Source organism: Centroberyx gerrardi, chromosome 5 (genome assembly GCF_048128805.1).
Source record: "Centroberyx gerrardi isolate f3 chromosome 5, fCenGer3.hap1.cur.20231027, whole genome shotgun sequence".
NCBI classification, from domain to species: domain Eukaryota; kingdom Metazoa; phylum Chordata; class Actinopteri; order Beryciformes; family Berycidae; genus Centroberyx; species Centroberyx gerrardi.
In genome coordinates, this window is record NC_136001.1 from 35,482,986 (window position 1) to 35,494,966 (window position 11,981).

Here is an 11,981-nt window from a genome sequence, read left to right on the forward strand (position 1 = left end):
CACTGCATCAACAATAAACTGCACAAACATTTCACAATGCTCAGCACTGCAGCCAGCTGGCTAATACAGTCAACTCAACTCATCCTGACTCAGACACAATCAATATCGTTATAACGAGAACAGTTTCTCCCTGCCGACGCCAACCTCCTGGCCTGCCCTGCCCCCCCACCCACCACCACCACCATCAGGACCACCATTATTATTATTATTATTATTATTAACACCCAGCTGCACCAGTGGAGCTGCTTAGTGATAGCTTCTGGCTGAGCTGACCACAGACTAGTGTTACATGACTTGTGATTGGTGGAGCTGACTACAGACTAGTGTTACATGACTTGTGATTGGTGGAGCTGACTACAGACTACTGTTACATGACTTGTGATTGGTGGAGCTGACTACAGACTACTGTTACATGACTTGTGATTGGTGGAGCTGACTACAGACTACTGTTACATGACTTGTGATTGGTGGAGCTGACTACAGACCAGTGTTACAGCTACAGTAAAACTGTCTGTGAGAAGACAGCTGCAGTGATGAAACGTGGCTTCACACTGCATCTTTCCTTTGCGCTGGCAGCTGATTTACCTTCATGACTTTGAAGATGATGATTTCTCCCGTGGCTCCAGGGGTGAAGGGGTTAATCTGGAGCAGGTCTGAATATTTAGACAGATACACTCCTAGAGGGGAAACACACACACACACACACACACACACACACACACAGCTGTTTCCAAACTTATTTTTTCTTGGAACAATTTCAAACCTTTTTCTTGCTACCCAACTATCTGATTTTGTGTGCAACAGGCAGGCATAAATCTTCATTTCAAAAGAGTCCATTTGAAATGAGGGCTCTGTGGAGAGAGATTAGACATGTAGTGACCTGGAAGTGACATCTTGCCTCTTCTTGTTTACAAGCAGAAAGCGGAGGTACGTCGCGCCTCGGCTCTCACTGTGTTCCCCAATGTGAATATGAAACGGTGAACGCAACTTCTTTTAAAATGTAAACGTTTTCAGCCTGATATTAGCGTTGTAGAGAAAATATGTCCTTTTTATGTCCTTTATATGTTCCAATGTATTGATTATCATGTTGTCATCATGTGCTTCCATGTGAGGGTTTACGACTGTCATACATAGAAAAGATGCTATTGTTCCTCAGACCCACTTATACAACATCCGTACAAATACGACAGTGTTAGGATCATGAGACGATGCTTTGTCTAGGGGGCGTCGGCTTGCAGGTGGCTGTCCTTGTCATTGGAGATATAAGCCTGGTTAGTCTGACCCTCGTTAGAGAACTGCACCATTCCCTTTGCTGTGATGTACTTCTCTCCATGCATGTATCATTAAAGAGAACACTGAATCAGAGGACGGCGAACTTGTCCTTATTACAAAATTATTCATCAATTGGCGTCACGAACAGTATCCCAACAGGAGTCTAGAGGAACTCTGGTGCAACTTTGCAAAACAAGATTGTTGCTTCTCATTCACAGTGATGGATTATTTTTACTGACTGAATTAGAAGTCTCCAGAGTTTTCTCTGCCGGGTGGAGCATGAGAAACCATGAGCCTGAAAGGTTTGGCAAACCTGATTTAGAGATATTGTGGTGTATGCGTGTTCAAACAGTCAGGATTAACATAAAATGGATGGAAAACATAAAAAATTTGCAAAAAAAATTGCTGGTCCTGTTATATATTGTATATATGTTTCCTACCTTTACTGGGGTTTCCCAGCGCTGTGATCCAGCTGTGACCCACACACAGCCCCTTCTCACAGATCCAGGGCAGCTGCAGTAGACACAGATGATTTAACACAATATCATGTTAGATAAAATATGAATCAAATAAAATATCAGTTTTAATAACCATAAGGGCCCCTTCTCACTCACATTTCCTCCAAAATTAATATTTCATTGTATTAATGAATGACATTTGGACCAAACTTTGAAACTGAGTTTCAAAGTTGGATACAGTAATTAACCGTGACATCTCCAGGTCAAAAAGCGTCACTACAGAAGTAGAGGGGAGCGTTAATGAAGCCCACATTGTTTCCGTCGTCCTTTTAAATGGAATGTCAGTATATCAGCCTACGTCAGTACATCACCATCAGACCACATGAGCAATAATCTTACATGAGTCCATTGTTAGCGTTTCTCATTAACATCGTTGTAAACAAACATTTATATTCACTGTGCATCACTGTTCGTCTGCATTTAGCCTAGATAGACGCTGTCATGAAGCGCCTGATGAACGCCTTTCTGAGCAGAACTGGCCGATAACACGGTCCAAAATAACAGGCTTTTTTCAGAGCCAAGCTCCGCTCCATCCACAACCCCGACCACATCCGAGAAAACAAAAGGTAAACTTGTTTCTGTAATCAACACTGCTCGCATGCATTTGTAACAGTGTGTGCTTCAGTTATCTGAAAGGTATAAAATTGGCCAACACTCAGAAATAAGACGAACATGAGCGCACTGCCATCTCCATGCCAACGCCCCAGCTTGGTTTGACTCGACACTCTGCACTGACGACCAGCAAGAACAATTCATAAATACAACAGGATGTGGTACAGGGAAATGAAAGTTAAGCACAGTTAAGCTGCGTATAGAGTCAACATCTGTGTCGCCGCTCCAGACTGGGTTCCAGTTCTCAGTGTTTGACAGAAGAACCCGTGTCTTGACTGTGAAGCCTGAAACATCCAAAACTCCACTATTTCACTGAGACCAAAGCTGTGATGAACACCAATCATGACATCTGCAGCCAAACCGACATTGCAACCATTGAGGAGCAGATTCTTTTGGGAGCATCACATCATGTGAGCATGTTGTTACAACTCAGGCTAACATTGAAGCTAACATCAGCACACGCTGTCCAACATGCAGGTATTTAGCTCCACTGGCTAGTAACACCTCAGATTATTTCCTTCATGCCAAACCATTTCCAGGCCAATTTCGATTGCCGATTTTTTGATGATGTGATCGGCCGTTCACCGATCGTTGATTGAAACTATACATTTTACCCAGACTTTCTACTAACAACGCTATCATACTATCATATGAAAGTGCACAGCAAGCGTAAATAGTCAAATTGCAGTCTGGCACTGTGTTTAACAGATTGTTCTCATGGCTGCCCGTCCATGTGGAAATACATCCTAGGTTTAATCCAAACAGTAATTACATGTTAGTGTGTGCTTGGTGACTGAGGTGTAGGGTTGGGGTTCGAAAGCATTTTATAGAATCTGAATCCAGTATCCAATCTGCTTATCAAATCTGAATCCTGTCTAATCCCTTATCACACCACCAAAAAAAGAACCAAGAAAATTTCAGAAAGACAACAAGATGGTCAGTGTCATAATGACAGGTGGACGACAGGCCTGTTTTGCTCACTGCTGCAATTTTTTCTTTTTACGGCATATGATACGACCACATTCCTGATCCGGGAAATGATTTTTAGTTTTTGATCAGGCAGTTGAAACAGTGATCAGCTGATCACACATGGCCTACTTAGAATGTTTTTCATCTGATTTTGAATGCCGGCCGCTTGATCAATGCGGTCAAGTGCCGATTATTCACGTCAGTCAAATACGACCTCCTTGACAACATGGGCTCCAGTTTACTGAGGGTTTCATCTACTCACTGTAGTTTACTGCCTGCACTGTTTCCATCTATCTAAAACCTACTGCAGTCGCCTCTCACACACCAGCAACACAGCCAGTATTACTCTCACCTTGACAGTGTCAGCCAGCAGGAAGCAGTAGCTCTCCTCCAGCTCCTTGTCTGTCCTCCCATCCGCCTTCATCTCCTTCCTCCTCTCCACAAACTGACACACACACACACACACACACACACACACACACACACACACACACAGAATAAATAATCAAAGACAAGAAAGTAGAAACGTGTTTAGCTTGGTGGTAATGAAACGTAAAGCTGGTAGGGGATAAAACTACATCTTCAACTAATAATTTAGTCTATAAAATGTCAAAAATAATGACAAATGCCCATGACAAGTTCCCATTTTTGCAATTTCTTACTTACCCAAAGTATTCATTTTAAAATTATATGAAAGAGAAACAAGCAGCAAATCTTAGTATTTGTGAATCTGTAACCAGCAAATGTTTGGTATTTTTACTTGAGAATCAGAATCAGAAATACTTTATTGATCCCCGAGGGGAAATTGGGTTACGTTGCAGTTGCTCACATTCTAGAAGAGAAATATATATAAGCATAGAGAAATTATAAGAAAAATAGAAATAAGAAAATAAGAAATATGTCAAATATGTGCATTATACTACAATATATAATAATAAGAATAATAATACTAATAATATAGAAATAAGAGCAATAAGAAATATGTATTGTATGTATATGTACAAATATGTGCATCATACTACAATATATACAACAGTGTCAATAATTAAATAATTAAATAATTATTGCACAGTTGAATTATTGCACAAAATTATTACCAGAATCAGTATTGCACAGTGTAAAATATAAATTATAAATTATGGGGTTATAAAGCTGCTGACAGGGGTGAAATAAGTCCAAGAGCCAGGACAGCATCCTCCTCTCTGACAGTCCGGCTCCACCCCCACAACGTCACTGGCCTTGCGGATCAGTTTGTTGAGTCTGTTGGCGTCCGCTGCCCTCAACCTGCTGCCCTCAACCTGCTGCCCTCAACCTGCTGCCCTCAACCTGCTGCCCTCAACCTGCTGCCCTCAACCTGCTGCCCTCAACCTGCTGCCCTCAACCTGCTGCCCTCAACCTGCTGCCCCAGCACACAACAGCAAACAGGAGAGCACCGGCCACCACAGACTCATAAAACATTCTCAGCATTGTCTGGCAGATGTTGAAGGACCTCAGCCTCCTCAGAAAGTAGAGACGGCTCTGGCCCTTCTTATAGAGGGCTTCAGTGTTCTTAGCCCAGGTCAATTTATTGTCAACGTACACTCCCAGGTACTTGTAGTCCTCCACAATGTCCACACTGACCCCCTGGATGGAAACAGGGTTCACCGGTGCCGTGGCCATCCTCAGATCCACAGCCAGCTCCTTTGTCTTTGCCACGTTGAGCTGCAGATGGTTCTGCTCACACCGTGTGACAAAGTTTCCCACCACAGCCCTATGCTCAGCCTCCTCACCCTCGCTGATACATCCAACTATAGCAGAGTCATCAGAGAACTTCTGAAGATGGCAGGACTCTGTGTGGTAGTTGAAGTCCGTGGTGTAGAGGGTGAAGAGGAAGGGAGACAGGACTGTCCCCTGCGGGGCCCCAGTGTTGCTGACCACTCTGTCCGACACACAGTGTTGCAAGCGCACATACTGTGGTCTGCCAGTCAGGTAGTTGACAATCCAGGACACGAGGGGGGCATCCACCTGCATCGCTGTCAGCTTCTCATCCAGTAGAGCCGGCCGGATGGTGTTGAAAGCACTGGAACATGACCCTCACAGTGCTCGGCTGTTTTGTCCAGGTGGGCGTAGGCGCGGTTTAGCAGGTAAATGATGGCGTCCTCAACTCCAAGTCGGGGCTGGTAGGCGAACTGGAGGGGGTCGCAGGCTGTCGTTTCACCAGAGGCACAGAGCAGGGGTTGAGGTGTACAAGGTTGTGGTCTGACCTACCCGGGGGGGGGGGGGAGGGGAGAAGAGCTGTATGCATCCTTCACATTAGCATACAGCAAGTCCAGGGTCCTCTCCTCTCTGGTTGGACAGCTCACATGCTGGGTGAAGTTGGGCAGGGTTGTTGTCATGGTGACATGGTTGAAGTCACCCGAGATTGCGATGAGGGAACTCATTGTGTCTGGAGTCGAGCTATGGCGGTGTGAATGACGTTACACACCGACGTCAGGTTGGCAGAGGGGGGATGTAAACAGCCACCACAACGGCATGTGAAATTTCCCTGGGCAAATAATATGGCCGGAGTCCCACGGCTAACAGTTCAATGTCCGGGCAACAAATAGGTTCCTTGATCGTAAAGTGACCAGGATTGCACCATCCGTTGTTAACTAGAACAGCAAGTCCCCCGCCTTTACGCTTACCGCTCTCGGTGTAATCCCTGTCGGCCCGAACAGTCTGAAAGCCATCGATGGAAACGTTGTGGTCGGGGATATCCTGGTGCACAACTTAGAAACCTAACTAGTTACTTAGCTAAGCTAAAAGAACAAGATAGAAGAGATATTTAGGAAAAAGTGTGAAAAGAGCGAGAGCAACTGCAACAAGCGGCCGTCCTGGTCGACGCCTGACCAAAACGATTAATTGATTATCAAAATTATAACCGATTAATCTTCTGTCGATGAACTAATCGATTAATCGATTGACTAATCGTTTCAGCACTAGATAAAACATAAAACTGTTACTATCAAAGTGGTGGTGAGCTAACAGTTGGGTTTTCAATGCAACGTCAATGAAGCAGGAGCGGAGTGTTACTTTAAGTTTTAAAAAGCTCACCAAAACAGAACAAAGTTAAAATATTCCAGCATTTCTTCTCATCAGTGTGACGTTGCGGGGCTTGTTGTTTACATTCTAGCAGCCAATGGCATCACTAGAAAGATTTGTGTCTCAGAAATAAACAGAATTCTGCTCAGTCAGACTTTGTTGTCACTGAACTTTTATTTATTACATCATATCCTGGTTGTATTGAATTGCCCATGTCATTACAAAGTGACAATAATATAATTTGGATGGAGAGCTTGTGAAACTGTGATGGTCAAGAGTCTCATTAGTGATTACTACAGCAGAATAACATGGAGCTGATATCACCATTCATGTTCCTGACAGCAGAATAACATGGAGCTGATATCACCATTCATGTTCCTGACAGCAGAATAACATGGAGCTGATATCACCATTCATGTTCCTGACAGCAGAATAACATGGAGCTGATATCACCATTCATGTTCCTGACAGCAGAATAACATGGAGCTGATATCACCATTCATGTTCCTGACACAACATACGGATTGACACATTTTTGTATTGCGATTTCAATATATTGTCCCATCCCTAATTACAACGGACTAAAAGAAATACTGAAAGATCCCAACAAGATGAATGAAATCACTGTCATTTATGACTCAATATAACGGTCGTTTCTCATTGGCTGGAACGTTACAATATGACGTCGCGGGACAAGAGCGGTTAGGTGTGGGCAGGAGTGAGGTCAGCTCTCCAAGACACACTGCAAAGGTCAAAGCAATCTCCAACAGCTGAACCCAAAAAGCGATTAAACACTTTTACAATCAATCATGATGGCAAAAACTAGGAAAACGAGGCACAGGTTGAAAATAACCGGAACTGTCCTTTAACTCAGTCTGAACTGTCACTGCAAAGGGGTTGAATACTTGATGCCTCAAAACATTTCGGCTTTTCATTTTAATTAGTTTATACAAAAAATGTACATAAAGAAATCCATTTTGACATTATGGATTGATGAGTATACAATACATCAATGACAAAAATTACTAATATAATCCATTTTGACTTTGGGATGTAACAAAACAAAATGTGGGAAAAGTCAAAGGGGTCGAATACTCCCTCCACCCGCCCGTCTCACCTCTTTCTCCAGCAGTTCACTGTGCACCAGGCGTGGCTTGCAGTAGGTGAAGCAGCCAGCAGAGCCAGTGTCTCTGTAGCTGGAGGACAGGATGGTCATCATGTCTTCATGCTCCCTGGACTCAGGGGACACGTACTGGAACAGAGCTGGACAGACAGAAAGGTCAGCATGTCCTCACACTGCTTGGACTCACTAAGGTTTTAGGGTGCGATCACGCCTACAGTCTGTTTTCTTTGGTCAGAATCACAGCAGAAAAGGTGACTTTGTTGCATATTTGTATTTGGTTCATTTAGTTTCACCCTCAAGACGGAATTGGAGCTTTTTTCAGCACCTATGACTCAACTGTCCATTGATCAAATGGGTTAACGCTGAAATCTCTCGTCAATCACGAGAACATTACCCGTTTTATTTCTGCGTCTTCAGCACACAGACGGGAGATACGATAGTTGCAGAGTAATTAATTATCTCATTCAAACCATCTTCTCTCAGTTGGATATATCATTGAATGACGTTTTAATCTCTGTAAGTTCTTCTTCACTGAAACCCAGTGAACTATTCAGACGAAACGCTCAGGAGTCAGTTTAGTGCAGGACTGTTTTCTAAAGACACTGCTGGCCATGTGGATTCACACATCACAAACACTGATAATGATCCAAAACAGGTTGGACGCACTCCGTTTGTCAGAGTGAGATATCTGAATTTGTTTTCCTTCTCACATTGCAATCTAGTTGAGTTGGTTGGTTAGCTGGTGAAGCAACCTGCACACACACACACACACACACACACACACAAAACAAACCACATTCGCAGTCTTAAGGTGGAATTGTCTCACACACACACTCTACAGAACAAAAGTTACCAGCTTCTCCTATTGAAAATACCTTAAATAGTTTTTATTACACATTCAGAAAAGCTCACTCGCCACCCGGACTATAGCAGACTAAACTCCCTCCTGGATTACGGGAATAATTTTTTAAAGTTGACGGGCTCGCGGATAGTTTGGTGGGGTGCTGGTACCTTATTAACATTATACGGGAAACACTGACACACTATTATATCACATGGAGAAGTGGAATCACCAACTAAAATAAAATGCATACTGTACAATAATAATACAGCTTCACAGCTTGTGCTTTGTTGTCATCTATCCTCAGGTAACACGCACATCCAGATAAAGTGCACACAGTATAATACACACATGTCCCATTAAACCCTGAGAAGGTACCTGGCTCCAGAGCAGCTTGGGTCAAAGGTCGATGATCGACTTTGAAGTGGTTTCATCAGACCGAAGGCCTTAAATATGGAGCCATTTCTCTTTGCTCTACTTATCTAGTGAGAAATTTCTTTGTGCAGATGTATACGTCACTGTTTTTTTCTTTGTTTTGTTTTCTTAACTCTTCAGGCTTCCTTGGGGATGAAATTGGTCTCAAATTTTATTTGAACCGTCATGAGAAAAGGATTTGAAAAGTTTTAAATTTAAACAAATAGAAACCTGCAGTCACCCTGTCTAGGGTTTGCATTTGTTTGTTTTCCTGCAGTTCCTCCACGGTTGACGTTTATGCCTTGATTTGTCAAGATTTTATTTTGTGCCTTTAGTACTTCGCTTATTTTGATGATGGACCATGCCTTTGTGGTTTTGTGTGTGCTGATACTTGCATAACTCTTTTCTCGTGATATTATCAAACCGTGAACCTGATAGTGTGCATTGAAACAAACCGTTAGCTGAATGTATCGTTACATCCCTCATTGCATCTCTAGTACCAAATGAAAAGAGCAGGATCATCTTCCCAACAGTGAACACAGCCGCTGTATGACAGATGTGCAGCGGGTCGCTGCTGGATGTCCATCACACTGCACTGCCCAGCACACACACACAGACTCACCTACTGACTCCACACTACACTCCTTACTGACAGGAGAGGAGAGACACTAGCCCCCTTTCTGGATTTAGCACCACATTTTAGCTCAATACTGATCAGGAAAGGACAGGAGGTTGAACGGGGGTGGCGGTGTGTCATGACCTTACACACACACTCACTCTCATACACACACTCTCACACACACCAAGTGATGGTAAACAAACTAGCTAGCTAAAGAGGCAACAGCTACATGTATGTCTAAATGATGACAAGCTCTAGACTCAGACAGAAACTCAAGTAGATCGAATAGCTTAGGTTACGAACAACAAGACACAAAATAATTGTTAGCTAGCGATCTTGGCTAGCTAACTTCCTCTCTGACTTAGCTAGCTTAGCTAGCGTTAGCTGCAATCTCGAAATGCTTGTCCAGCGCTAGCTACATTGAGCGGATCAACTGGAATTTGTATTCTGGTATATATGTGTACAGTTAAAAATCGCGTATGCATTGGAAAAGCTGTTTTGTTTAAATACTGCGGACTGGTAACTACACTTAAACAAAACAACAATGTGTCCGATAATGGATGTTTAGCCGTCCGATAATGGACGCTTGTCAGTTAATGTGTACAGGGACGGAGCGACGGTTAACAACAACAACAACAACAACAATACAATGAATTAATACGTTTACAAATACCTAAAGTAATTGCATAAATAAATGAAAATGAAATTAAGACATTACACAATTTAGTTTAATCTAACGTAATTAAATTTGGTTTTTAAAAATAACAACAGGTCGAACAGCCCACCTCTCTTCTCCTTGGTTTTCCTCGGTATATGGAACTTTAGCGGCTCCATCGGCATATGTCTCTGGTGAACCAGAGCAGTAGCCGGGTTTCTCCTCTCCGTCCCCCCGCCAGGAGCCCTCGGTCTGTCCAGACCAGCTTGAGATTCTCTGGCAGGCTGTAGCTCGGTTAGCTCGCCATCTTGCTGGCTAGCAGTAGCACCGACCTCCGCAGCAGACGCCTGCCTCGGCCGGGCTGCTTCTCTCCGGGCCAGGCTGTCGCCGTCCATCGTCGGATTCTCAGTCGAACCGAAGTCTCTCTTTCCAACCGTTACTCTGTCACCGTCTTCCGGCTCGAGCCCTGCGCTGACACCGCCGTTACCCTCTGGTCCCGTAGCGCAGGGAATCGAACGAATCGAACAAGCACACGCACAACGCCATGCTGCCTGGGAGCAAAGATCGTCTCTGTTTTAACAGATAAATCACTCGTAGACAAAACGGCCCGCCTTCTAGTCTGCTTAAGGGAGGGGAACTGTTTCACAGTTAGTTGTATCTCAGTGTGTGCGCCTGTATTTTGGGTAAATGTAAGTAACGGTTAATTTCATTAAAAAAAAAAAAAAAATGTATATTTATAAAATTGCATAGTTAACTCCAGTCCTTCGATCTGATCTGAATCACATTCGATAGCACCGCCTCTTGGCTGTAACACGACAGCTGCCGTTACCATAACGACCGATGGCACAGTCCTGAAACAAGACTACTCATCACAAAAACGTACAGTTTAACTATGAGTATTAGCAATAATTTGGTCTAAATAAACATCAGTCCATTTTAACGGACAATCCAGAACAGACGGCCGCACCTTGCTAACTTTTCCATTAACGCAACTACATGTGAGAAAAGACTGACAGAAAGAGCTCTCACTCTGACACTGTTTCCGGACCAGCGTCTGCTCTCTACCAGCTCTCAAGCTAATGGCCTTCTTCTTCTTCTCTTTCTTCTTCCGCGTCTTCTTCTTCTTCTTCCCCTTAAAATAAAGAAGAAATTGAGGCGGTTGACATCCAAGTGAAAGGTGTATTACCGCCACACAAGCTAATGACCTTAATGGAGAAGTTGTAATATAAAACAGATAATGTTTATTTTGACCAAATTACACCCAAAATAATCAAAATCTAAAAGTTACATTTATTGATAGTTTCTTTTTTTTGTCTGTACCAGATTGGTCGCTATGGTAACGGCAATGCTGTGTTTTAGGAGGAAAGTGCGGTTAGCGCCCACTTTTACAGCCGCTGTCGAAGTCTGAAGTTTAAATAGATGATCTTTGGCTACGGGGCGCGGACGGGGCCAGCTCATGGATGTATTGGCTATGAGGAATAATAGCGCCACCTAGAGTCAGGAGGGTCAGGGCCAAGTCAGGACTGACTGCTACACATCGACGTCAGGTTTATTCCAGTGTCAGCTCTCCTCTGTATCAGTCAGTTCCTGTGGGTTTGCTCCTCTTTACCTTTAGATCCTCTTCTACTGTTCTATCATCAGTCTGTAATGTTCACTCAAAATACAGTATAATACTATTGGTTTTGGGCATCATAACAACACTCAGATTGGTAAACGTAAAATTGGAAAAGTACTAAAGCACCACTTTTACAGAATGGATGGATTTATTGGTTAAAACAACTTTGTATGAAAGTATGTTCACTAGAAGGTTAGAGGAAGACACATGGAAAAACTTGTGTGTTTGTTTTATTTATTTATTTTTGTCTGTCTTTATTGTCATGTACTTTGCTTTGTACTTG

The 11,981-nt window shown here is 43.2% G+C and overlaps 1 protein-coding gene across 1 annotated transcript in view; it reads right to left on the bottom strand.

The window, feature by feature from the left end:
- The window catches only part of LOC139931512 (protein TASOR-like), a 66,078-nt gene extending 55,485 nt beyond the window's left edge, over positions 1-10,593 (bottom strand). The window contains exons 1-5 of the mRNA XM_078283624.1: positions 10,214-10,593; positions 7,549-7,694; positions 3,724-3,816; positions 1,713-1,785; positions 586-677 (exon numbers count right to left, since the gene is read on the bottom strand). Of these exons, the coding sequence (XP_078139750.1) occupies positions 586-677; positions 1,713-1,785; positions 3,724-3,816; positions 7,549-7,694; positions 10,214-10,478 (669 nt within the window). The 5' untranslated portion in view covers positions 10,479-10,593. The remainder of the gene's footprint in view (positions 1-585; positions 678-1,712; positions 1,786-3,723; positions 3,817-7,548; positions 7,695-10,213) is intronic.
- Positions 10,594-11,981: the final 1,388 nt, after the last annotated feature.